Raw genomic sequence first — 27,593 nt, forward strand, 5'->3', positions numbered from 1 at the left:
CCTGAGAATTTCCATAAGCCAAATAGAAAAAGAAAAAAAAACATTGCCTTAACTCACGAAATCCAGTTAGTGGTTAAATGAAATAAATGATAATATAATGTGTTGAAAAATCAATGTTGGGTCTGTAATTCTATACAATACTATTATAAATGGAATGACCACCTTGTGGTTGTTTGCCTCCACCTGGCAGTCATGTTTTAGCTTAAATCCAGGTCTGTCCAGGCTAATAATATCTTGTAACGAACTGGCAGTTAGGTTTAGGTTTTGTTATGACTTATATTCAGCTAAGTACACCGTGTTAAATAGGTATTGAGATGTCCTAAGGGTCAGTCAACAGGTCAGATGGGGCATGTGACAGTTCTAGACCAATGGCTGTGGGATTATTTGGGATGACAGGCTCTCATTGGCTGGCTTTTTAATGCATGATTTGTAACTGATTTTAATGGTTATGGTTTGTTTTTAATATTTTCTTTTCTTTTATGTTAGTGTTCTTATTTCTGCTTGTCTTGTTTTGTTCTGTGTTGTCTTATTCCCATGTATTTTGTAAACCACTTATTGTTATTATTATTATTGTAGTTTCATGGACATAAAGAACATGGATATCTGTTTGGAAACAGCAGCAGCTAATAAACGACCCTGTAAGAGCGTCTGGCAGGCTCTCTCAGCTGTGTTCCTGGCTGAGAAAAATGGTGGAATAAATGGGTCAAGAATTCCCGAAGCATTTTACCACGCCTTTCTACTGAGAAAAATGTACTTGTGTTATTTTAACAGGTTTCAAACTGGACTACATGAGCACTCTTTATTAATGTCCTTTCTGAAGGCCGCAATGGGTCGGAGGGTTGCGTGTGTCTCGTGCCCAGAGAGTAAGTGGTTAGGTGAAATGGCCCAAGATTCTCACGCACAGGGACAATAACAGAGCAGCAGAGGACAAAAATAGACTCTGCACAACACATAGGCCCATTCAGATGCATGTATCTTCAGACTTGCTTCAAAGATCGTCCTTAAACATAAGCAGGTGTAGGGCTTTTACAGTGTGGTATTTAATAATGCAGAGGCAGAAATGGGGTCTTGGGCGCGCTCTGTGCTCAGGGAGTTTTCTGTAAAATACTACTACTATACTAAGAATACCAGACTCCTTTTTGGAAATACAGGAGGTAATATGGTGGTCTTCCAGGGCACCACATCCACAGGATTTGCCTTATACCATTAGGGGAGGAAACTACTTATTAGACAAGCCAGCATTGCTGCTCACCAGTAAGGATACTGAAGCTACTCTTTCATTTTAAGACTTAAATGAGTTCTGTGCAGACTAGTGTTTTAGCTCCATATCAGAAGTTATCTCTCTAATCTGTCTGTACTAATTAAATCCTATACCACATGACCATTAACATACACTGATCATGTGCCTGTTCAAATAATTCAACTCAAGCGATAGACAAATGATGCAATGGACACAAATGACGAGATAGATCAGATCTATCACATTTATTGCGTCGCATCATTTGTGTAGTTCGCATCTTTTTAAGCTAGCGACATGAAATTTGCATCTTTGCATTGACTTTGAATATGATCGTAGGAAAAATTTGCGTCGCCTTTGGTGTGAAAGCACTATAATATCAGAAGAAAACACTGTACTTCGTCTTCTATTACAGTACATTTTGTAATGATTCTGCCCCTGTCAAGAAATTGAGAAAGACTTTTTGATATTCAATTTTTCTTGTAATGTTGGAGCCAATCCCATCTGCCATTGGGCAAGAGGCAGGATTCCCCTTGAAGGCAAGCAAGGGTTAAAAAGAAAAGGAAAGGAAAGAAAAATGAAAGAAATAACAACAATTAAAAGAAGTTCTATTGACAGATAAAATAAGACATAAAATAATAGTAGGATTGGCTTGAAACTAAAAATCAAATAAAAATGCAATCTTAGATTTATGTTTAACACTTTTTATTGGGGTTGATTACCCCAATAAAAAGTGTATGGTGTGTATGGTGGTTGACATCTAATCTTTCTCTTGAAGTGGGCTTTGTATGCTCTCATAGTACGACAAGAAGGGGGTCCAGGTTCTCTCAAAGCTCTGTATGGAACCTTTCAGAGTATATCTGATTTTCTCCAGTTTCAAAAAAGACATGGTGTCTCTAATCCATCTACTGAATGTGGGAGGTGTTTGTTCCTACCATAACAGTAGTATCAGACATCTGGCAAGCAGAGAGGTGAAAGCCATGACAACATGGGCAATGCCCTTAAGAGGACGAGTTTAATTAGTAAAGCCAAAAATGGCACATAATGGGTTTGGAGGGATGACCACACCAAAAATTGTAGAGTAAGCATGAAAGATGTCTACCCACAATTTTCTGAGGAAAGGGCAAGACCAGAACATTTGTATGTGATCAGCTGGTTGACTTTTACAGCGGGGGCAAGAGGGGTCAACATCAGGGAAAATCTTTTCACTTTAGCCCTGGTCCAGTGAACTCTCAGGAGGATTTTAAGTTGAATTAAGCTGCGTCTAGCGCAGGGGGATGATGCGTGTACTAAGTTCAGCACAGCCTGCCACTGATCCTCTCTCATTACATCCCTAGGTCTTCTTCCAAAAGTGTTCTAGTTTCTTGCAGTGACTGGGGGGAGATGTTGCGGATTTGATTGTAAAGGACTGAAATTAAGCCTTTTCGGCGTGGAGACAAAGTGAGAAGATTGTCAGTTGCGTTATCTGCTGGGAAATTTGGAAATTAAGCAATATTTTTCTGCACAAAATGTCTAACTTGGAGATATCTAAAAAAAATGTGATTTCGGCAGGTCAAACTTCTCAGAGAGTTGTGCGAATGATAAAAATTTGCCCTGAAAAAAGAGGCTAGGTGTGGAAGTAATGCCTTTTGCCATCCAGATTTTAACAGCTGAGTCCAAGGTAGAGGGCGGTTAATTGTAATTATTGACAACTGGGGAGTGAATTGACATTGGAGACAGGTTGAAATGTCTTTTAAACTTCGACCAGATTCCAACTGAGCAAGTGGACCGGGCCACCTGTGCACACAAAATGTATCTAGGCCTCACTGCTGTCAGGTTGATAGTCCTCCATCCAGAACAATATTTTCTGGATATTACAGGCCCAGGAATAATGTATAAAATTGAGCAAAGCCAAGCCAGCAAGCCCATTGGGTCTTTCAAGCGATCGCCTTTTAATTCTGTGTGATTTACCATTCCAGATGAAAGACGCTATGCATTGGTCCAAAGTTTCAAAAAACATTTTCCTCATCAAGATGGGAATGTTTTGGAAGAGGTAAAGAAATTTTGGTAATACAATCATTTTAATTAGGTTAACTCGACCGACCGAAGGAGAGTGGCAGGCTAGACCATCTCAACATATCTTGTTTACACGTTTCAAGGAGCACTCCAAAGTTCTTCATAAATAGCAGGGGAAAAGTGGGCGTGATTTCTACTCCAAGGTATTTAAATTCTTTCTTAACTCTAACGGCTCTATAGCAATGGCAAAGAGGAGGGGCGACAGGGGAAATCCTTGGCGGAAAAATATTCAGACTGCTGACCGTTGGTATCTACTGCGGCGGCTAAGAGTTGAGCATATAAAAGTTTTATCCAGGATATAAAAGCTTCACCAAATTCAAATTGCTTGAGCACTGAGAACAGGTAGTTCCATTCAACTCGATTGAACGCCTTTTCGGCATCGATTGAAATCACCATTTCAGGAACAGGGGCTGACGGGGAATACACAATATTTAGGAGTCTTCTCAAGTTTTAGCTAGAGTGTCTATTTAAAATAAAGCTGTTTGATCTGTGGATATTATTTGTGGTAGTAACTTCTCCAGTCTAGCGGCTAGGATTTTAGACAGAATTTTATAATCGCCATTCAGTAAAGAGATAGGGTGATAAGAAGCGCACTGTAGTGGGTCTTTGCCTGTTTTAGGAATAAGTGTAAAAGCAGCTGTCGTAGGGTTGGTGGAAGCTCTTAAGATGACAAGGATTCATTAAACATGGCTTGAAGCAGAAGGGATAGTTCAGGTACAATTTTTTTATAGAAGTCTGAGGTTAAGCCATCTGGCCCAGGTGTTTTATTGCATTTTAAAGATTTAATAGCTTCTAAGATTTCTGTGTTTTAGATCTCTCTCCCAAGTGGTGAATTGTGCTCCGGAGGGATAGAGGGAAATGTGAGTTTGTCAAAGAGGCTCTCAATTTTGTGGAGTTTTCATCCTGTTCAGAGCTATGTAGGTCACTGTTGTATTGTTTAAAGACCTTGTTAATAGGGATGAGCGAGTACAGCATTATCTGTATCTGTATCTGTTAACCATATGAATTATCCGTATCCGTACTCGGAGTGGGCGGGGCCTAACCCGGAAGTGGGTGTGATTTAACCTGGAAGTGGGCTTGTTCAACATAACTTTCTTTTTTAACTTTGAAATTTTTTTATGATTTTTTAATTTTTTTTAAATTTATTTCCACACCAGGTGTGTGTGGGTGTGTGTGTGTGTGTGTGTGTGTGTGTGTGTGAGTGAGATGCGAGGGACGTTTACTGTCTCCCGGAGAAACGAACACTCTGTGTCCCCAGCACAGAAAGACGCGATCCACATTCGTTCACAAGTCACACAGACTGGCCTTGCTATTTTCATCTTACATTAACACTTAAAGTTTAGTGCAGTGTAATTGTTTGCCGTGATAATTAAATGCCAGTGTGATAATAAATGACAATTTCAAACCATACACCCTGTCATGTTGTACTGTATTTAATAGAGGTTTACTTTACTGTAAAGTAAGTGTAAATGTAAAGTGAAAACAACAAAACCAGTCACCCAGACCCGTGAACAAATACAATTCACGTCTTTCCATACTAAAAACACAGAGCGTTCACTTCTCCGGGAGACAGTGAACGTCCCTCGCATCTGCAGCGCTCCTCTACTGAGCCAATGCAGGTCTCGTGAAAATGTTTCCAAAGACTCGTACCCGAAGACCCAGTCGGGAAATTAACGAATCATTTCTGCTTCCTTGACTGAGCCTATGGAACAGTCCCGATGCGCAGTGAACCTGAGTGACTGAGAGACAGAGAGCTGTTCTGTGAGTGAGTGAGCAGAGCCGTGTGTGAAGGGGAGCGCTGTGACGCTGTGTGAGGATTTTCATTCAGTCCGAGCAAAGATAATGACTCCGATTACTCGTATAATAATCGTACTCGGCAAAAGTGCTTTATCCGTACCGGATACTCGTTTCAGCCGAGTATCCGGCTCATCTCTACTTGTTAATCCCCAAATGGCTGGTCACAATCTCGCCATTTTCACCTTGAACCTTAGGTATGAGGTGAGAGGAGGCGGATTGGCGGGCTTGTTGGGCTAACAGTTTGCCAGCCTTATCACCAGATTCATAAATATTATAACGGCCCTGGTGAGTAGATAATTGGCTTTGTCTGTGGTCAGTGTATCATATTCTGTCTGCAAGCGCAGCCTTTCTTTGTAGAGATTTAGAGAGGGGGATGAGGCGTATTGTTTGGCAATATCAGTTAAGGCTTGGGAGATGGTCTCAAGTTTTGAACATTCTTGCTTTTTTTATTCTGGAGGAGTACTCAATTATCTGCCCTCTAAGGAACGCTTTAAGTAACTATGAAGATAAAGTATAAAATCTTTTTTTTAATCCAACCGTGCCTTTTAGGCATCACGTAGCAGTCAATGTAAAAAGAAAAATGTCCATTTAAGGAATGTCCAAGTTGACTAATATGAAGTCCTATGGAGTAGGCTACGGTTAGAGTTCGTATAATAAGATGCATCTAGAGTTAGATTACTCACCAACGTGAAGTAGATAGCTTACCCAGTGTTGTGCAAGTTCACACCTCTCATGAACTAGTTCAAAGTTCAGTTCATACAAGTTAACATGAATAGTTCACGTTCATAGTTCACCATTTAAATTCTGAACGAGTTCATAGTTCAGTTCATTTCATAGTTTTAAGGTGGAAAGTGAGAATGACTTAACTTGTTAAAGAAAACCTTATCCATCACTACCCCTTGCCTTTACTGTCGGAATCTTTATCAGACAGTGTGTAAAAATCCCTCAGATAATAATAAGGTGCATCGGATGTAGTCGCTGAGTCTGCATCTCTGCTTTCTCTTGCCATTTGTATATGAGACAGAGAGCTGTTGTGTTGCAGGTATGCCCCTTTAAGGAAAGTTTGTAGTGTGTGACGTAGTGCACCTGGGTATTGTGGGAAAAGACGCAAAAAGTGTGTGTATAACAAGAAGTAACAGACCACCTACAGGTGATGCAAGTGTTGCTCCTGCTGTATATCCGAGAAATAAGTGCCGCATTGCAAGTTAAGAAACGTCTCCTCCTCCTTATCCACGGAGTTGTCCAGACGGCTGGTTACCGGCCAGAGAGCGAGCCAAGATAACCAGGGAGCTGAGCTCCCACTACGGCTCGGAGCCGAGACATGGGCCAGAGGAGAAAACACTTGGAATACGTTGCTTGTTTGGTCTACATGTGTGTGTGATGAATCATGGGTAACGTAGTGCGAAGGCGGGTTAGTTGGTTTAGGTTAGGCTACAACGGGACATTTTACGGGCACTGAGCAACGACATGGTGCAAGCATACGATTTAGACAGCGTCTCTCCTGAGGAGAAAGTATTGAAATGTCCTGACGGTCAGTGAACAGGTAGGGGTGGGGCACGTGACAGTTCTAGGCCAATGGCTGTAGGGTTTTGTGGGATGGCAGGCTCTCATTGGCTGATGAGTTGGCGTGTCAAGGGTGAATGAGGAAGTGGAGTGAAGAATACGGTGGTGGATGATAGGAGTGTCGGGGTTACGAACAAGAAGTGTGTCGTGTTTGTTGGACTTTTATAAAGTTACACATAAAGAGAGAAGTTTCCCGTTGTCTATAAGCGGGGACGCTACAATATGAACTTGTTCACCGTTCGAATTCATTATTTGTCATTGAGTTGCGTTCAGTTCATCGTTTTCATAAAAGTGAACGTGTTCAATGAACGCGTTCTTTTGCGTTCGTTCATGCAAAACACTGCCTACCCACACTATGTTTCAGCCTGCGTGGAGGTATCCAAGCCACTGTTTGCCTGTACGTCTTCCCACAAATAAGATTGGGTGAGAAAAAGATATGCTTCTCCTGTCTGTCCTTGTTGATGATCTGGAGCTTGGCAGGGAACAGCATCCTGTAGTTGAATCCATCATTTTTAAGTTGTTCACTGGGATAAATGCAGCTCTCTTCCTGGAGATTTCAGTGCTGAAGTCCGGGAAAAAGGGAATTTGTGATCCTCGAAAAAAAAAAACGGAGGTGGCCTCTATTGCTAGCTTCAGAATGCGTTCCTTGGTCTGGAAGTGGTGAATTCGTACGATGAGGGGACGTGGTCTTGAGTCAGCTGGATTCTTCCTGACCATGGCGACCATCGTTGAGGTAAGGAAAGCTTCTATGCCAAAAGTTTCATTCAGCAATGTGTCGATGAATGACGTGGGATGCAGTGCTTCAACTTTATCAGGCAGTCCTACTATGCGAATATTGTTTTGTCTGGATCGGTTTTCTAGATCATCCAGTTTAACTTTCAGCCCTTCGCTATCTTTTGAGAGTGCTGCACAAGAGGATTCAAGTGTCTCAATCACTTGTGTTCATGTCGTTGTGAGAGGTTTCCAGCTGTTGAATGGTTTGGTGGTGTTGGTTGATAATATGCTGGGATGTTCCAGCAGCTTGAAGCGTAAAAGCTAAAGTCACTTTCACCAGTTTTTGTTGGGGAATAACCTGTTGGCCTGCTCCAGATGATCAAAGTGGCAGAGCTGGTTCATCGCTAACAAGCATGTCAGTAAGATATTGAGGTGCCAGACAATGAATGGCCTCAAAAACAAGCATTACAATTTTTAAATCCATTCAAAGATTAACTGGAAGCCAGTGTTATGATTTCAGCACAGGTGTTAAATGTGCACATATACTTGTTCTTGTTAAAACCCTAGCAACAGTGGCTGCAGCTTATCCAGATGCTTTTTGCAGGTTACTGTGCAGCGCATTGCAGTAGTAGCCCAACTGTGGTTGGGGTGGAAACCAGATTGTTAGAGGTCCTGCACTGTGTTGGTTGCCAGGTAATTCATTAAATATTTGTAGACAATTTCTTCAATAATTTTGCTGAGGAAAGGGAGGTTAGAGATTGGACTGTAGTGTCTTATACTGGATGGGTCTAGACTGTGTTTACAATGGTTAAAATGTATTCAGATAAGCAGTTAAAACATCATCAGCACTGACTAGTGTAAAATGCGTTAAAATGGAAGTCAACTCAGAAGGAGGCTCGGAAGGGCGAACACCAGCGTATTGAAGGGGTTAACATATGGAGACCTCAACTATTCACATTCACACCTACAGTCAAGAGTCATAAACCTAACCTGAATGCATTATATGGCCCGATAACACATTTATCAAATGGTGAAATCTGAAGAGCACATGTTTTTGTTTTTGGGATGGATCAATGGTTGCATGGGTTTACAAAAGAAAACCACTGATCACACAGTATCTGACCGTTGTAGCACCTAAGACATAAAACAGGAGTTCCCTTCAGTCATGTCCAATAAAGTGTATATTCTTACCTTGGATAAATGGCAGTCATCTTTGCAGCTGCAAATCCAGGCTTACAGGCTCCCTCACTGAGATTGCTGTACTTATAGATCAGCTCCAAAGGCCTGCAGACATGAAGGAATTAAGTCAGATAATTATACAATTTTCACACAAACTATAGATTTTATCATAATCACATTATACAGCTTATAGAGCTAGAGTCAGAGCTTTACAGAGGGCGGGTGTGTTCCTGAGTTTTTTCTGGCTGCTGAGGACATTAAAACTTTTTGGATTTTTTTATAGGACCAACACAGTGAGACATCTAACAGCACTGTTGATGGTCAGTCTGACTATGACCCATCGATCAATTTGTTTCTTTGAAAGACAGCGAGCGCCAACGACAAAACGACAAGTAAATCATGAAAAACACTTACATATGACTAATACTATCCCTGTAGTATCGCACTTTGAACGGAAGGTAAAATATGTAAAAACACGTATACTCACAGACTACCATCCAGCTTGACGAGGAACCCTTGCTTGTCATACACTAGAGTGATAAAAGTAGGTAAATATTAAATCAATAACAGGTTTTTAAAACATTTAAGTAATTTGATTACAATAAATGTAAGACATTTCTGTATTGGCACATCTCATAACTTAGTCCAGTCTCCAAACGTTATTATGTTCATATGGAAAGATTCTATATGACTGTTAAGAGCCACTACAGAAAGTTAGTTTAACCTTTATATAATTTGGTAAATTGGGACAGTGTCAGGATTGGGAAGGAGGCTGTATAGTCCAGGCAAAGTAACCCATTTTGGAGCCAAAAATAGAAGTAATTGTAAAAGAATTTGTTTCAGCATAGATTATTTCTATGAGGTGTCCAGAACAACATACTAAAAGTCCTAAGAAATCCTGTTTGAGGAAATATGTTTAATTCTCATCAGTGTGTGCCAATAAGACCAGGCAACAATACACCCCAAGGGGGCTATTTTTTCCTTTACTCCTATCAAAATGAAACTTTACACCATGAAAGTAACCATGAAACGTAACATTTTTTGTATTACAAGTTTCTTTGGAAATTAATTTTAATATGCAAGTGAGCTATACACTAATCGAATATGCCCAAAATACACCCAAATAGGCTTAATTTTTTCCTTTACTCCTACCACAATAAAACTTTACATGGTAAAAGTATACATGAAAAGTAACTTTTTTTCTATTATAAGTCTCTTTTGAAATGAATTTGAATATGTACATGAGCTCCACACGTATTGAATATGTCCTAATTTGCATTGGCAGAAACACCATTCATATGTATGACAAAAACATCGGCCCAATCTTCATCTCTTTGTGCTGCAGTCTTTCTTGCAACTACAGCGGACTACATCTAGTATTTCTGGTGGTGCCGCAGGCTGATCGGTCATTATCGGCATAAATCTCCCATCCAAAACATGCCACCCCCAGTCTTTTGGGTCCATACGTTCACTTCCCCTTTTCCACTCCATCATTTGGTAAAAGACCCGAAGACTATGGAACTTTGCAGCTGTTGACGTTGGAGGGAGAGTTTCACTGGAGATGAGTTCTGAGTTTCTGTATCACAGAATCGCCTGTATCTCAGCATATCCAGTGATTCATCTTTTTCGCCCCCATACAGTGATACTAGAGCTTTTTCACCTGCTGCAATGATGATGTCTTTTCCCACATTTTCCTGTGACTGGCTGGACACTAGCTTGTTCAAGAAAGCTGGTGTCATTCTTTATTCTTTGTGGTGGGGAGGCTTGTGTGTGTGTTGTGTAGGATGATTGGAAGAAGATTGGGCCGATGTATTTGTCATACATATGAATGGTGTTTCTGCCTATGCAAATTAGGACATATTGAATAAGTGTGGAGCTCATGTGCTTGTCAAATTCATTTCAAAAGAAGCTTGTAATACAAAAAAAGTTACTTTTCATGAATAATTTTACTATGTAAAGTTTTATTGTGGTAAGAGTAAAGGAAAAAAATAAGACTATTTGGGTGTATTTGGGACATATTCGATGAGTGTATAGCTCATTTGCATATTCAAATTCATTTTCAAAGAAACTTGTAATACGAAAAATGTTACGTTTCATGGGTACTTTAATTGTGTAAAGTTTTATTTTGATAGGAGTAAAGGAAAAAAATAGCCCTTTTGGGGTGTATTGTTGCCTGGCCTTATTGGCACACATTGATGAGAATTAAACATATTTCCTCAACTAGGATTTCTTAGGACTTTTAGTATGTTGTTCTGGACACCTCATAGAAATGATCTATGCGGGGACGGCGGAGCAGCGACATGTGAAGACGTGTCTTGGTGAGCTCTGCTTAGATTGAACATTTACTTAATATTCCTCCTCTCCTTCTCGTCTTTTCCGGTGCGAAAGTGTCTCTAAAGTGCCAGGTCCCTCGAATTAGTCGTTTTTTATTTATTTCTAAGCTGCTCAGAATGCCTAAATGTCAAAAGCCGAAGTCAGGGCCGGACGCCACGGACTCGCCTGATGTTGATCCGACCGCGGAAGCAGGTTCAGGGCCGGGTCTCGGGGCAATCATGGCGGCCATTAAGCAGTCGGAGCGGAGTGTGCTCACCAAGATCGAATCGTCTGTGACAGCGGCTGCAGATAAACTGCACAAGGAAATAGACAGCTTGGCAAGTGACTTAAAGAAAGAAATCCTGAAGGTGCGCGCAGAGTTTACGAGGGTGACGGAAGAAATTCGGAAAGAAAACGCCACATTCTCAACTCGCATTGGTGATCTCGAGGAGGAAGCTAATGGTCAGGCTAACCGAGTTATAGCACTTGAAGCTAAAGTTAATACGCTGTCTACACAAGTCGTCCGGCTGACAGATAAGACCGATGATTTGGAGTCCCGGCAGCGGCGAGATAACTGCAGGCTGATTGGAGTGGAAGAGGGACACGGAAACATCCGACCGGAGAGTGCCGTTGCCGAATTGCTGAAGGAAGCGCTGGCCCTCGACTACACGCCGACGCTCGACCGTGCGCACCGGGGCCTGCAGCCGCGACCAAAGGATGGGGATGCCCCGAGGCCAATAATCATCAAGTTCCACTACTTTCAGGAGAAAGTGGATATTCTTCGAAAGGCCATGGGTGCAGGTCCCATCACCCACAAAGGCAAGCGTTTCTACATCTACCCAGATTACTCAGCCGCCGTCAGAAAAAAGAGGGCCGCTTTCACCGAGGTGAGGGGATTGCTTCGCCGGTGTGCGGGCTTGAAGTACGGTCTCCTTTTTCCAGCCACACTGAAGATCACGGGCCCAGCTGGCGAGCGGGGATCTTTCGACGACCCGGTCAAGGCAAAGCACTACATCGAGACCAATCTGCACCCACGGGAGATGGAGGGAGAGTGAGAGTTCATTCACGGGGCCATAACAGGTATCATATGCTGCGTGTTAATATTGCACTAGTCTGCACATGCTGAGTTTTTTTTTTTTTTTTTTTTTTTGTTGACTGATGGTCGTCACCACACTGCAGTTGAATGCATTTTATGTTTGGACTATGGACAAGTTTAAGTGATATTTTTCAGTCATCTGAGGAATATAAATGAAAATGTAAAAAATTTGTTTAATTCACCCACCACAAGCAGTACTAATTCTAGTTGATTTTACTCTCTTTTTTTTCTGGTGGGGTAATCTTCCAACTGTAAGTGTTAAGAACCTTATCAGCCTGTGAACAAATGGTGCCAGCACACACGCAGCAAGAATAGTATTGAGAGGAAAGCCCTTTTACATTTTGTTATGCCTTTGCAGAGTTCATGCAGGAGTTTAAGTTAGTGTAGACGTGTTATATGCTTAGAAGAGAGAGGAGAGTTTTCAGGGCAGTCTCAGGTTTAAGGAAGACCAGCCCGGGAGTCCAGGATGGTAAGGGGTTTATATATGTCTATTTGTTTGTTTTTGTCCGTTTTCTTTTGGTTTCATTTGTGGTTTATGGTTTGACTCAAACATGCACTAAAGTACTCAGATATAGCCAACATGCAGGACCGGTTCACTACAGACTGTTGCTCTATGATTCTGAATAATGCAAATAATCAACAAGGAGCAATTTCGTTCATTAGCTGGAACGTCAAAGGCCTGAAAAACATGGTTAAACGGAGCAAAATATTTAGTCATCTGAAATCACTAAAACCTGATGTAATATTGCTACAGGAGACACATTTAAATATTAATTCCCAAAAAAGACTAAGTTGTAAATGGATTGGACAAATATATCATTCACGTTTTAATTACAAAGCCAGGGGAACAGCAATCCTGATTAGAAAGGGGATCCCATTTGAACACTCTGAAGTAATATCAGATGCTAATGGCAGATATATTATTGTAGTGGGCAAGCTATTTAATACACCAGTAATATTGGCTAACATTTATGGACCAAACTGGGACAATGCACAATTCTTTCTTAATTTTTTTTCAACTCTTCCGGACCTTAATTCCTACAAGTTAATTTTAGGTGGAGACTTCAACTGCGCCCTTCATACCCAGCTAGACAGGTCAAGTGTAAGGGCAAATAACACTCTCTCATCAGCCGCAGTGGTTATTAATTCCATCCTCTACTCTTATGGCTTATCAGACCCCTGGCGGACAAAAAATCCAACTACGAAGCAATTCTCCTTCTTTTCCTCTGTTCATCATAGTTATTCTAGGATTGATTATTTCATTGTCGATAACCAGCTACTCCCATTAATTTCCAGCAGTAAATATCACAGTATAGTGCTATCAGACCACAGCCCAGTACAGATGGATCTAGTTTTTCCAGTCAATGTAGCGCCTCAACGAACTTGGCGGCTTGACCCCCAGCTACTTTTATGTACACATTTTAGAACATTTCTCAACAATCAGATTGACTTATTTTTGGAAATTAATGATACTCAGGATGTTTCAAGGGGAATTTTATGGGAGTCTATGAAAGCCTATATTAGGGGCCAAGTTATCTCTTATGTGGCACATAGGAATAAGGAGCGTTCCAAACAACTTAAAGAGCTTGCTGACAAAATTGCAGATATTGATAGGCGTTATGCTCTTTCGCCTACACCAGATCTTTTTAAGGAGAAATTACTGTTGCAAACTGAATTCAATAAGCGTATGACATGGAAAGCCGAGAAAAATATTTTAAAATCCAGACAGGTATATTATGAGCATGGAGATAAAGCGGGGAGACTCCTTGCACTTCAACTTAAACAGCAGTCAACTGCACAAATTATCCCAGGAATTAATACAGGCGCTGACTCGATATCTCGCAGTCCCAGAGTCATTAATGACCAGTTTAAGCAATATTATTCTACTCTATATCAGTCAGAGGTAGATGGTAGCTCATCTGAGATTTACTTGTTTCTTGATTCTCTTGATACCCCAAGGCTTTCTCCAGATGCTCAGTCATCTCTAGAGCAGCCATTGTCGCTTGAGGAAATAACGAGTGCCATCAGATTGTCTCGAACAGGAAGGGCGCCAGGTCCGGACGGATTCCCCACAGAGTTTTACAAGGAATTTTCTTCAAAACTCGCACCTATTCTGAAATCAGTCTGTGATGAATCTTTGGCTAATGGAAGATTGCCGCAAACGCTTACCCAGGCCACAATTTCAGTTTTACTAAAAAAAGATAAGGATCCTGTACAGTGTAGCTCATATAGGCCAATAAGTCTTTTGTGCTGTGATTATAAAATTTTAACTAAAACTCTTGCAAAATGATTAGACCCTGTTATTCCTACCATTATTAATGAGGACCAAACAGGCTTCATTCCTGGGCGGCAATCATTTTTTAATGTGAGAAGATTATTTAATGTGTTATTTTCCCCCCATTCAACAGTACAACCTGAAGTTATTCTAAGCCTTGACGCTGAAAAGGCGTTTGACAGAATTGAATGGACCTATCTTTTCGCAGCTTTAGAAAAATTTGGAATGGGGCCAACTTTTTGTAAGTGGATCAAAGTCCTATATTCAACACCCATGGCGGCAGTCAGGACAAATGGCCTGATTTCGGAATATTTTCCGCTCCACAGAGGTACAAGACAGGGTTGCTGTCTGTCACCTTTTCTGTTTGATATTGCGACAGAACCACTGGCGATTGCTATTAGATCAGATGACAGGATAAAAGGTATATCCAGGGGTGAAACAAACCATAAAACTTTGCTTTATGCTGATGATCTGCTTTTGCAAATATCAGACCCAACTGAGAGCATGCCCTACCTTCTCCACTGGTTGCAAAAATTCAGTAGCATATCGGGGTATAAAGTTAATTTGTCAAAATCTTAAAGCTATTTTTCAGTATAACTTTAGGTCGATTTTGGACCGTACCAAAACTGATTTGGATAGGTGGTCAAATCTCCCACTCTCATTGGCAGGGCGGATAAATGTAGTGAAGATGACTGTAATGCCCAGGTTTCTTTATTTATTCCAAATGATTCCCATTTTTTTCCCAAAATCCTATTTTGCTCGGCTGGATCGCTTTATTTCTGTGTTCATATGGAATAAAAAACCTGCACGTATAAAGAAGGCAAGCCTGGAGAGAGTGAAATCTGATGGTGGTTTGGGTTTACCTAATTTTTTATTTTACTATTGGGCAGCTAATATTGTCAAGCTGACACATTGGATTACCATGTTCGCAGATAAGGAGGGTCCGGTCTGGACTGATATGGAACTGGGAGCTACACTCCCAGTTTCTCCGATTTCGGTCCTAACTGCCCCTCTCACAGTAAATATCAAAGCACCTGGACTGAACTCAAATTTGGTGGTCCAAAATTCGATTAAGATCTGGCGTCAGTTCAGAAAACATTTTAATTTGACAAATATATGTAGCTTCTCTCCAATAATGTTTAATTATCTTTTTGCACCATCTCAAATAGATCAGGCATTTGCAGTTTGGCACAGAAGGGGCTTGGTCTACTTTCAGGATCTCTTTACCGATGATGGCTTTGCATCATTTAAATTTTTATGTGAAGATCATAATCTACCAAAGTCTCATTACTTCAGATATCTTCAGGCTCGAAGTTTTGCCTCTAAATTTTTCCCGGGGTACCCATCCCCACCCTCTAAAGATTTACTGTATTCAGTGCTCAATGTTAATCCACTCAATAAAGGAGCAATATCAAAAATATATGCTTTAATTCTGGATGGCTGCCCTCATTCGTGGGACAAAATTAAGGCAGCATGGGAGGGAGAGGTTGGAGAAGTAATACCAGAAGACACCTGGAAAAATACCATACAGCGTATACACACATCATCTTTCTGTATCAGACATGGCTTGATTCAATTTAAGGTTGTCCACAGGTTGCATTATTCTAACGATAGACTGTCTAAATTATACCCTAATGTTACACCAAACTGTCCTAGATGTCAATATTCTCCTGTTTCTTTAGGACACATGTTTTGGTCATGTCCATTTTGTATGGCTTCTGGTCCTCAGTCTTCCAATCACTCTCAGCAATATCTGGCAAAACACTGCAGCCTGACCCTTTGATAGCTATCTTTGGTGAAGTAAGGGAGGAGCTAAAGCTGTCCCGTCTCCATAAAAATGCAATTGCCTTTGCATCATTGCATGCCCGACGTCTGATTCTGCTGAATTGGAAGGGGAAGAATCCTCCTGCCTATATTCATTGGATTAGAGAGGTGATGTTGGGATTGGCTCTGGAAAAAATTAGATATACAGTACACGGGTCGGAGGTTAAATACGACAGAACCTGGTCACAGTTCATGACACATATCAAGAGTTTGCCTTTTGCCTGAATCCTTGTTCTTATTTAATATGTATTTATCTTTCCCTCTTTCCTTCTCTGATTGCCTTCCTAGTCTTCTCAATGCTTATATTCTGACTGTTGGGAATTTTTTCTTATGTTAAAGGTCCTGGATGTTGGTGTTATGAACATAATGATCAACATAGATTGGTTTGAGTCTTTTCTTTAAATTTATTTATTTATTATTATTATTATTTTTTTTTTCCTTTGGCCTGTCTCTTTTTTGTATTTGTCTACATTTGCTTTCTTCTTTTGGTGTTCTGTCTGTCAGTGTGATACGTGAGTGTTTTTGTGGATTTATTTGTTGGGATGCCATCTGGTTGGGGTGGGGGGCGGGTGCGCAACTTTTGTAAGAAATGCATAATTAATGATGTAAATGTTTTCAACATGGAAAAATTATAAATAAAGTTGTAAAAAAAAAAAAAAAAGAAATGATCTATGCTGAAAAAAATTCTTTTACAATTAGTCGGTCGTAAAACGCTACTTTGCCTGGACTAGTATGCTGTTCGGCAGTATGCTCCAAGATTTGCAATGTTTGACAAGTAGGGTGAATGTGAAAGTCTGACAAAACAGTCATCTCAGGGTAAAAGGTGTCAGTGTTTGTCGTTAATGTCATTTGTAATTCTCATTGGTTGCCAGTCTCAAGAGGGCACATTGAAAGGTGCTACAGGTTTCATAATAGTGGCATGCTGCAGATTATATATTTTTATCAAGACCTTGACAATAAATTAATCCCTTAATCTTTGTATTTTTACCCTCCCTACAACATGAAAGAATGGTATGCATTGCCTCTCCGATGCTTTTCATTTGCTTTTAGAGTAACCTGAATGACCCGAAAAGAACCAAGCCCAAGCAAGTCATTAAGGCGGGAAGGATCCCCCAAGCAGCTTAATGAGCGACACTGTGCAGAACAAGTGGAGCAATGATCAGAAGTTCGAGGGAGGCCTTTGGTTCATAATGAACCAAAAAATGTTTTAAACTTGTAATTATAACATAAGAGATTGCTAACCTGGTGTGTGCAGCGTTATTTACTCTACCACGAGCTAGTACATACTCAAGCTGTTGTTAATGACGTTTTTATCATCCACACAGACAGTCATACCTCATAGTTTCAGCTGCAGTTGTGGTTGGCAATGCAGTTTTTTCTCTTGTGTGGGACCATACTTTCACTCTTTAGCTGTCACTCACACACAGAATCTGTGTCACGTGAGCTTTGTGCATGTGCTAATCGGGTACTGAATTAATTCTAGGGCAAATGCTAGGGTGTACACAACCTCTCGCCCAATGTCAGCTGGGATTGGCTTCAGCCCCCACCCTCTCGTGATCATCAAAGGATAAGGTATCGATAGTGTTCCATGTTACGATGGTATGAAAAAAAATTCTCAGATATTCAGAACTGAATTCCCCCTTTAATGGTGCCTTTGAAAGCATCTTAAAGAATAGCCATAACCATCATTGGCACCACTGTTGGAATATAAAAGCCATTCAATCTACAATGACAGTACAAGCTATCACAAAGTTAGAAAAAAATAATCCACAGTTGAATTGTCTAGCACATTTTCTTTTCTGGCTGCTAAAATTGAACAAGCACTGTTTTCTAAAAAGGCTTGGACTAAGGTTAGCAGAAAATGTGATATTCATCAACCTTTTTAGGAAATTTGAGTACAGACTTCATCCTTAGAAAACTGTGCACAAACATCCAATCCAATTGTCTCCTACATAGATAGATCCTGAGGGAAAGCATATGCAGATATGGGTAGGTTAAAAAGTAATCTTTGCAAATAGGTGTATTTTCTGGAGACTGTTGGGATTTCAAATTTTTAACTATAGCCTTTGCTGAAAGAACTCTTAAGCAATAAAGATAGGAACAATTTTAGTTAGATATTATGCTTTATACAAATGATTTTAATAAACCTTTTGCTCTCCTAATGTTTAATCTACAAGCTAGAATTGTGTGTGCGTCAGGACGATGGTCAGTCTAACAGCTGTCTGATAAAGTCGTGGCGGGTCAGACAGAGTGACGTTGTTGACTTGATTCTGTATAATGCTTTGGGTTCACTTGTTGCGAATGTTTACACAGGAAGGTTTGTTTTGTAATAGTTGAAACATAATAATCTTTTCTCCAATTGTAAACACCTTTGGCCCACATTGCATCTTTGGGTGAAGGACGTTCTTGTAGTAAAACTCGTTGTCTAGCAACTATAGATGCATTGGGAGTGTCTCCCTGTTCCCTTCTGTATTCCAAAAGCCAGGAGGATGGCCTACGCGTGCGCACTTCCGAGGAGGGAGGAACGAAGATCTACTGTATAAAATGGACAGACACCGGATGTCCATCGCGCTCTGATACACCTAATGTACTGGCACCCATTGTCTTTTGCCGTAACCTGTTCATTGCTTTCCTAAATAAATTCTTAAATTGAGCAAAACTGAGTTTGGCTCTTCTTCTCATTAAAGAAGTAAAGAACACGCTGTTGTTTTTCTCAACAAGACCTGTGTTGCTACCAGCAGACCAAAGAAAAATAGGTAGTTGACTAAGAGAAGAATAATCAAATTAGTTTTCTCAATAGATTATGCTGGTTTTTCAAGTATAGAATAAATTCAAATCAGTAAAAGTGGAATGGACAATAGAGGTATTTTCCGTTGTGAGATTTCCACAACAGCCTGATATCATAATTGGCGTCGCATAAGAAAGTTGTGTTGAGCTCACAGTGCTCAAGGAGGAAGTGACAAAGACAGCCTTTGAGAAGAGACTACAAAACTTAAAGCCGCCCAGTGGAGGTTGTCCTCTGGGACTTTGTTGGCCATTCAACCAGTAATTTCTTGACATGCATTGGACTGTCTGAAGAGGCAGACGACTGTAGAGCAAGCCATTGCAAGGCTCAGGACCGAAGAGGTAGTGAAAGAAGCCCACAATGGAGGAACCAGACTATGATAGGTTTAGCAAGCCAAGATCTACTAAAGAGAAGAAGCCAATGGCGGTTACAGAGGTGACCAGGATGAGGGAAGACGGCTATCTGGTGAAGGCAGTCAGCCAGAATGTGCAGTTGTAATGGACTGCATGGGGCTGCCAGACCATAATATTGGTCTGACCACTTCAAAGTGTCAGAGGCAAGGATAAGCTTCCTAATAGAGCCATATATGACACCCTTCTGAGTCTAGCCAACTTAATTGAGGTATGGTGTTGAGAAGAAGGGTGCCCTGAGCCGTGTTTGGTGGGAGTAAGTAAGGCTAGGACAGAAACCGCAATACTAAGGTCATGTGAAGCCTACCGTTGGATTGAGCTCATACCATAATCACCGCATATTTTTCGGGGTTTTTTGCCGGGGAAAGTTACAGGAGTGCTTTTGACACCTACTTCCCAGGGCGAAGTGCGCACAGCCCGGCCTGTTGACCTGCTGAGGAAGTTGGCTGAAATTGTGGAGCCAAGACCCACGGCAAGCACTGATCTTCAAACCTAGCAAAAGCTACTGATTAAATTCATACCATATAGGTTGACCATCGAGAAGTGCCTCCATTCATCAAAATATGATCTTGGCCCGAAGGAAAACTTTTCAAATCTTCAATTGTTAATTTGTTCTATCATTTAGTTTCAGAAACACAAACATTTGTTTCATACATTTTTAAAGACAGCTAATTGAGGAATTGATGTCTCAAAAATTTGACAAGTAGTGTACATCTAGCTGCGGAGGATGGCAGTGAAACATCTCTGAAAAGGATTAAAGAGGCAAAACCGATAGGTGGCTCCTTTTTGACACTGTATCTAGTCACTTGGCACAGGTGGAGGTGCGAGAGGCATCGAGTTTGAATGGTAAAAGCGCTTTTCTAGTCTTGATGACCACTCAAAGCGCTTTACAGTACAGTTCTACATTCACCCATTCACACGCACATTCATACAGTACATCTATTCACAGCACTTTGTTATTCTATGGGGGGCCATTCAGGGTTCAGCGTCTTGCCCAAGGACACTTCGGCATTAAGATGGGTCAGACTGGGGATCAACCTGCCAACCTTCAGGTTGGAGGACGACCACTCTACCCCTTAGCCACAGCCGCCCTCTTTGCTGAAAATGGTATTCTTTAAAGTGGGATGAATGATTTAGCAATTAGTGTAACTTTAGCTGGCTGTAAATATATTTTAAACTGCTAAAATTATTTAAGTGGGAAAGTGCCATCATATCACATTAATTGCAGTATGGTACTACATCAGCTCAACAAAAAAACATCAAAAAATCCAAGAGGATTCTCCCTACCCTGTCTAGTGCCCCTGAGCAAGGCACCTTACTCCCCCAACATCTGCTCCCCGGGCGCCGTACATGGCTGCCCACTGCTCTGTGTGTCCTGCACCAGATGGGTTAAAAGCAGAGGTTCAATTTCCCTCCTTGCATGAGTGTGCTTGTGCATGTCTGTGCATGTGTTTAGGACAAATAAATGTATCTTAATCTTAATCATAATCAAACTTTTCCCATTTATATTAATAAAATTGCATTGTTGAACAACCAATGACTCAATCTCACATACTCCAATCCAAGATTACAAGAAAATTGTTTTGTGTGGCAATATGAAAAACTATATTCTATTGTTAAACGATATATATATTGTGTATTGATTATCTATTTGATTATTTAAAAATATAGCAACTCCATATATTAATACATTTTATTGAAGAGAAAAGGAGCTAAAACAGTGGATTTATTCTCAGTACTAGGATAACACATTTATCTGACAGAGCTTACCCTCTGAAATTCTTAGAAACAGTGTCAGGTCAGTTTCCATTATCAATAACTGAGCCAGAGAACAGCTTCTATATTTTTGAAGAGGATACTTAATGAAACTGATGTAATTAACTACTATCAACAGCAACTTGCCTCAACAATGAATTAATATTTTAACCCATGTAGAAGTAGTGTAAAGATCTAGGAAAACTAAAACCGCAACTGAAACATCATGTCTCTGATGAAATAAACTGGTTCCCCCAACTGGTAAAATGGTAACATTGAAAGTTTCTTTTGCTAAAAACAGATTCATATGTGCTTCACATTCCTTGTTTATAACCCGTCGTTAATCTCCCCATCCGCTGCAACACAGAACATCTGCCAATCTATTGTTTTAAAGCAGTCCTGGAGAGTGCTAATGGATTCAGCACTCCAGCGTTGAACTGCCCGAAAAAAGTTTTTTTCCTGTTTTAGGCGCTGTCTGTAGGTTGGGATGAGTATAATGGAGGTGTGATCCGACTTCCCAAAAGCGGGGCGAGGGAGGGGTTTGTAGCTGTTCCGTATTTGCGTGCAACAATGGTCAAGACACTGGTCACCCCGGGTGTGAAAGTTAATGTGTTGATAATATTTTGGCAGAACTTTCCTCATATTAGCCCTATTGAAGTCACCAACAACAGTAGAGACCGCCTCAGGGTGTACATCCTCAAGTCCATTAATAAATCCGTACAGATCCTCTAACGCGCAGGTTTTGTCTGCCTGCGGCGGAATGTAAACAGCTGTGATTATAACGGAGCTGAATTCACGGGGAAGGTAAAAAGGGCGGACTTTTAACAGATAGCAGCTCCAGGTCTGGTAAGCAGTGTGCTGAAAGCGCAACAACATCCGAGCCCCAGCGAGAGTTCACCATCAAGCATACACCTCCACCTCTGCTCTTACCTGACTCGGAGGTTCTGTCCTGCCGGTAGATGGAAAAACCGGCCGGAGTGACGGCCGAGTCAGGCACCATAGGATCCAGCCAGGTCTCAGCGAGCGCCAGCACACAGCAGTTTGCGATGTCCTGCTGGAAGTTAATCCGTGCGTGTAGCTCGTCCATTTTATTGTCCAGGGATTGAACATTCACGAGCAGAATGCTCGGCAGCGGGGGATTGCAGCATCTTGTCCGAGATCTGCACAGGATACCGGCGCGCTTCCCTTGCTTCTTTCTCCTCCGTTGGCGTATTGGTAAACAGATCGACGGTAGAACAAAGGAGCCACAGCAAGCACTCCGGTAAGTTGAAAGAAACTCAGTATTTAGCGACGAACGTATTTCCAAAAGTGCGAGTCGATCATACTGTATGAGTGACAGTGCAGTGTGTACAAAAAAAACAAGGAAAAAGCGTAATAAACATAAAAATGCGAAGTGCATGCGGAGCCATTGTCAGTGCAAACTTTCTCTACGGCGCACCACTACGCCGCGCTTAGTGCAGTGGCGCAGCTGCCGTAGTTGCTATGGGGGGGTGCCAGGTGGGGCCACCTTGATGCTGTAAAGGCTGTAATCAGAGTTTGTTCTTTTTAGCCTTAGGTGCATCACACAAGACTAAACTGAATGAATGTCAAATTCATGTAGAGAGCACTGACCACTGTCAGACTTACTGTTGTATTCCTATGTTTTTTAATACAAAACCTTATTTTGTAAATAAGGCACAATTGTAATAACAGTAACAGTCTAGAATAATTTTTAAACCACTTTCTAAATAAATAGAGAGTTCATATTTGTCTGACTGATTGTATTAATTGAAAAAAATGCAGCCATGTGCAGTAATATAGAAAATTGTGGATGTGATGCATCGACCTGCTGTGAATCGAATTGTCCATTACTGAATCTTATCAAATCGTGAGGCTAGTGAAGATGCAAACTTCTGCAGCAGCATACATATACACTAATTGTCTTCAAATGTGTGTCTTTTCTTCCTGCAGGTCTAAGCTGATCTACTTAAACTGGTGTATCTACTGCTGTAAAACTTGACTGGGCTTTGTGTGCCTGATGCCTCGCTACTACCCTGCTCCTCCTCTCTGCTGTGGGCACTAACTACTTCCACATCCACCAGCATTTGGACTTTACTGGATTGTAACTTATTTTCACTAAGCTTTTCTGACACATCTTCATGTAGTTGTTTATACAGTTATTATTCACATAAGGTGACAGTGACAATCACTTGCAGGCTGCTCCAGTGTTTACACAATTTAAGCAGAGGGGGCCAAGTAGGGGGGCAGAGTAAGTGGGGACAGACGTTCTGAACATACTTAACTGCAGAGGGGAGAGGACCCGAAGGCCACCATTGCCTGTGTCAGGCACTTGTGTCATGGAGTCCTATCACTGATAGTGCACTTCCCACTGCTCAATGAAACAAGTTAACTAATTGTCATATTGTACATGACATTATGGTCACTTCTAACTCACACGATTTGTGGCCCCAGCCTTGTAAGCTGATCCTCCCTGATGAGTAGTAGAGGAATCCTAGAGCCAGCATGGAACACAGGCCCAGGAGGAGGTTGCGACTGGGTTTCATTTTCGTCTCCAGCTAGCATACATGGCCCATTGCACACTGGAGCCTATTTGAACAAAAGATAAACCAGTTAGACTTGCACTCACACACTTCATGTTATGACTTAATGCAATCACATACGAGAGGTTGAATGTCTGAGCCACAGCACCAGCGCAGCATCTCTGTAACAGAGCTCTCTTACTGAGCACAGATTTATTGCTCCACCCTGGGAGATTGGCTTGTTCTGGGTCATGCCCACATTTCGTCAACCAATGAAATGTATTGCAATGCCTTTACTAGAAATGCAATACTATTGCAAAATATTACGAAATATTAACTCTGAATGCCAACAATCAGACAGAATTTGACTGCCTTGTTGTAATCTTCTGTCTCCACTGCACAATTAATACAACTCATCTGAACCAAACACAGAATTGGACAGTCAGTAATTTGTATTCTTCCAAAGCTGAAACCTCAAATTATTAGAGAACAAAACAACAGTTTGTTTTATTAGAAGACGCTAAATTATATAACAACTATTGCCGTTTCATTCTACATACATGTTTTTCCAGGTCATAGGAGGTTTTCCTGGGATATACCATTCACAAGACAAAATATATGTTTTGACAGGTTACAGTTACCTTGAACTTTTAACTTTGACCACTTAATTTCCCAGAGAATTATGCATGGGTCTTGATGGTGATATTCTAGTTGTTATTAGTGATTGCCATTCCAATAAATATAAAAGAAAATTTTACAGAGGGGCTGCCATCTTTCACTACAAACAAGTTAAAATGACAGGTTTTATGTTTAAACTAATTGTCTGCTGAACCTGCCCAACTTACCTTTTATGACTGTAAATCAATGCAATTGGAGATCTTTGTGAATCTTACATCAGTAAACTGAATATTGTTTTACTTTGGACTAACTGTGGCATAAAACAAGGGATTTGAAAACACCACCCTCTCCTCTGGGGAATTTAAAAAGCATTTTTTACCATTCCTGACATAGAAAAAACAATAAAAAAATCAATCCAATAATCAACTGACTCAAATTTCTATAGCACAAATTGCACATTGGTTACGCGTGATATAAAGGAAATGTCACTGCTCTTCTTTGTACATTGTGTATTGTGAGTAAAACTATTTTAAATATGATGCCGTCTGAATTTCCCGTTCCTGCTATTCATACACAGTCCTTATGTTTCATCACAAGACAAAGGCGGAGTGGCTTCTACACAGTGTTTACAGAAAACACAAGTCTAAGCATCTGCTGGGTTTCTTTATGTCTGGTCACACTCCTGTGCTACTCACAACCGATTTTATTTAGGCAAAATTAAATATATTGGTTTGATTAGTAGCTGTCATGATGGTCACTTGTGAAATTACAATCTTCACTTCAGTTTCTACAATGTCACTGGTTTATTATCAATTGCATTACCGTGTATGCATGAAATGAATATAGGTTATATTAAATCACACACACACACACACACACACACACAGACGTATGTATGTGAAGACAGCATCAGCTTGACAAGCACTCAGTGTGTAGCCAGACCCTTGTCAGAGATCTCAGATATCAATAATGCTGTTATAGATGTAATAATGTAATAAATAATAAGCATCTGGTGGGGGCAGGTTTCTTCCTGTTGAAAGGGACCTTTTTCCCTTCTCTGTCTCCAAGTGTTCATTGTGATCAGATGGGTTTCTACATTTTTTTAAGTTCTTGACAATAATAGGAAATTTGCCTTGAGAAAATGTAAAATTAAAAAACAATTATTTGTCAGTTTTGAATAAATATATGGCAACATTTTGTTGGTTCAACATCTGAAGTCAAATCAGCTTTAAACGTAAGACTGCTGTAAAGGTATCCGTATTTTAGTCTCAGTGTCCTCTAACTCATATGAATGTGTATGTGTGTGTATACTAGTGATCCAAATGTGATTATTTCAGAGTAAGGATTATGTTTTAGAAGATATCCAGCACATTAAAACCCCTGATCGTAATAATGATGACTATACATCACTATAATCTTGACATAAAACGCTCAAAGTGTATAAATTCCCAAATGTTGACGTATGTCTTACGATTCTGAGTTCGTTATATTAGAGAGGAGATGTTTCCTCTGTCATGGTTGAGTGTATGTTCAGCTTTTAAAGCCCAGAGGTGTGGAATCAGAGCAAGCGTCCATGTTATTCTTTCGGCTGAGTATTATTAAGTGTTACTGTCCTGAAGAAAAACATCCACTGTGACTCTAAATGAGGGGAACAGTTAAAACAAGTACCATCAAGTTGTTGCAGCTAGCTCCTTAACTATGTTGGGCTATCGCCTATTAGCCGCAATAGAGTTAGCTCCCTTAATAACCGCTAATAATTCACGTAGCTGGTGGTTGGAGACGTAACGCTGCCATTCGACACACCACATAGAGATGACAACACATATATCAGAGACACGAGCAAAACGTTACATAGCAAGCAGCTAGTAGAGAAGACTAGCTGGCTGCGCTAGCCAGGAATCCGCTCTGAGGCTCAGACTCTCGGACGTGTACCGTTAATTCTCAAGTTGACCTCAGATCCGTTGGTAGCTGCTGCAGCAGCGCTCGCCCCCGGGCTCCTGACGATCGCATTGATCAACGTTGGCGTCACAAAAATACATCCCGGCCCTCACAAGCGACTCTGCTGCACTTCAGCGGAACATTTGGAGGGCCACACCGTGTCCCACTCCCCTCCGTCCAGCCTGCACACAGTGGGACCCGGTACGCCCTGCTATGTATGGAGAGAGTCACGCCGAACTCCATTCAAGAAATGTGGTATTTAATAAGGCTATCAGTGACGAATGTGTATACATTGAGAAGAGGGATGTTGAATAAGCAGTAAGTGATTTATTTAATTAGCACCAAGTTAACACCTTTCAATAGTTTGCACTTAACAAGTCAGGCCAGAGATTTAGTTTAGCAAACGTTGTCGTAACATCAACTAGCTGTTTGTGAGCTTCATTGTTCATCCACTTGCCTTCAGGCCACAACGTGTGTTTTGGAGTATGTACCTGAATAATACGGGAAGCTAATTATATAAAAGACAGTACTTAATTACAGCACTGTAATAAGTAGTGTATTATATGTATAATAGTAGATATCTGTGAGTTGCAAAAATATAGGAATTGTTCTTGTCATTATCTGGTCGCTTTTTGACACATTAGTCCTGATTGCCGATTTAACTACACTAAATATATACGGGCTTAGTGGTAATTGATGGATGAATGCATATGGAATATAATCATTAAAAATATAAAGTGTGACCTATAGCTTATTGTTTATTATCTTTTGTCTGCCTGACAGCGTGGTCCCTTAAAAAGGGGGGTGCCCAATATAAAATGTGTTGTAATTCCTACACCGTTCACCTGATTTGGATGTAAATACACTCAAATTAAAGCTGAAATTCTGCACTTAACGCACATCTTGATTGTTTCATTTCAAATCCATTGTGGTGGTATACAGAGCCAAAATGATTGAAATTGTGTCAATAGCCAAATATTTATGGACCTAACTGTAGCACCAAGAAAAAAAGAGCTAAGATCCTGTGGGACTTCAGATTCCAGACTGACAGCCGCTGGCTAACCAACCGGACATGGTGATGGTGCGCAAAGAACAAAAGAGTGCAGCAGTGATACATGTGGCAATCCCAGTGACAGTAACATCATGAAAGAGGAGCACGAGAAGATGGAGAAGTACCAAGAAAGAACACCTAAAAGGATATTTGGTTGGCCGTATTGATATGTGCTTTGAGTCTTGATTACAACTCTAAGCACTTGTTTCCCTTCTATTTTGTGCCATCATTGTATTAAATGAGTGCTTAAATGTTTGGGATTTAACTTGCTTGATTAGTTAACATTTGGTGCAATGGTCCTGTAACTTGAAAATCCAAGCTCTTGCTGTAACTTGTAGTTGTTTTAAGTTTTAAATATTCATCATATACAAACAAGTACAAAACAGGCCAACAGACAAATGACGCAAATCTAAGAAGAAATGAAAAAACTCGAGAAAATGCTCTTAGACCCTGTTAAATACAAA

General features: G+C 40.7%; 1 protein-coding gene across 1 annotated transcript in view; it reads right to left on the reverse strand.

The window, feature by feature from the left end:
* st3gal3a (ST3 beta-galactoside alpha-2,3-sialyltransferase 3a) overlaps positions 1 to 26,131 on the reverse strand; it is a 70,474-nt gene extending 44,343 nt beyond the window's left edge. Inside the window, exons 1-4 of the mRNA XM_061078201.1 lie at positions 26,073 to 26,131; positions 23,438 to 23,589; positions 9,033 to 9,075; positions 8,558 to 8,650 (exon numbers count right to left, since the gene is read on the reverse strand). Coding sequence (XP_060934184.1) covers positions 8,558 to 8,650; positions 9,033 to 9,075; positions 23,438 to 23,546 — 245 coding nt within the window. The 5' untranslated portion in view covers positions 23,547 to 23,589; positions 26,073 to 26,131. The remainder of the gene's footprint in view (positions 1 to 8,557; positions 8,651 to 9,032; positions 9,076 to 23,437; positions 23,590 to 26,072) is intronic.
* Positions 26,132 to 27,593: the final 1,462 nt, after the last annotated feature.

The sequence above is a fragment of the Limanda limanda genome, chromosome 9, assembly GCF_963576545.1.
Source record: "Limanda limanda chromosome 9, fLimLim1.1, whole genome shotgun sequence".
Taxonomy (NCBI): Eukaryota; Metazoa; Chordata; class Actinopteri; order Pleuronectiformes; family Pleuronectidae; genus Limanda; species Limanda limanda.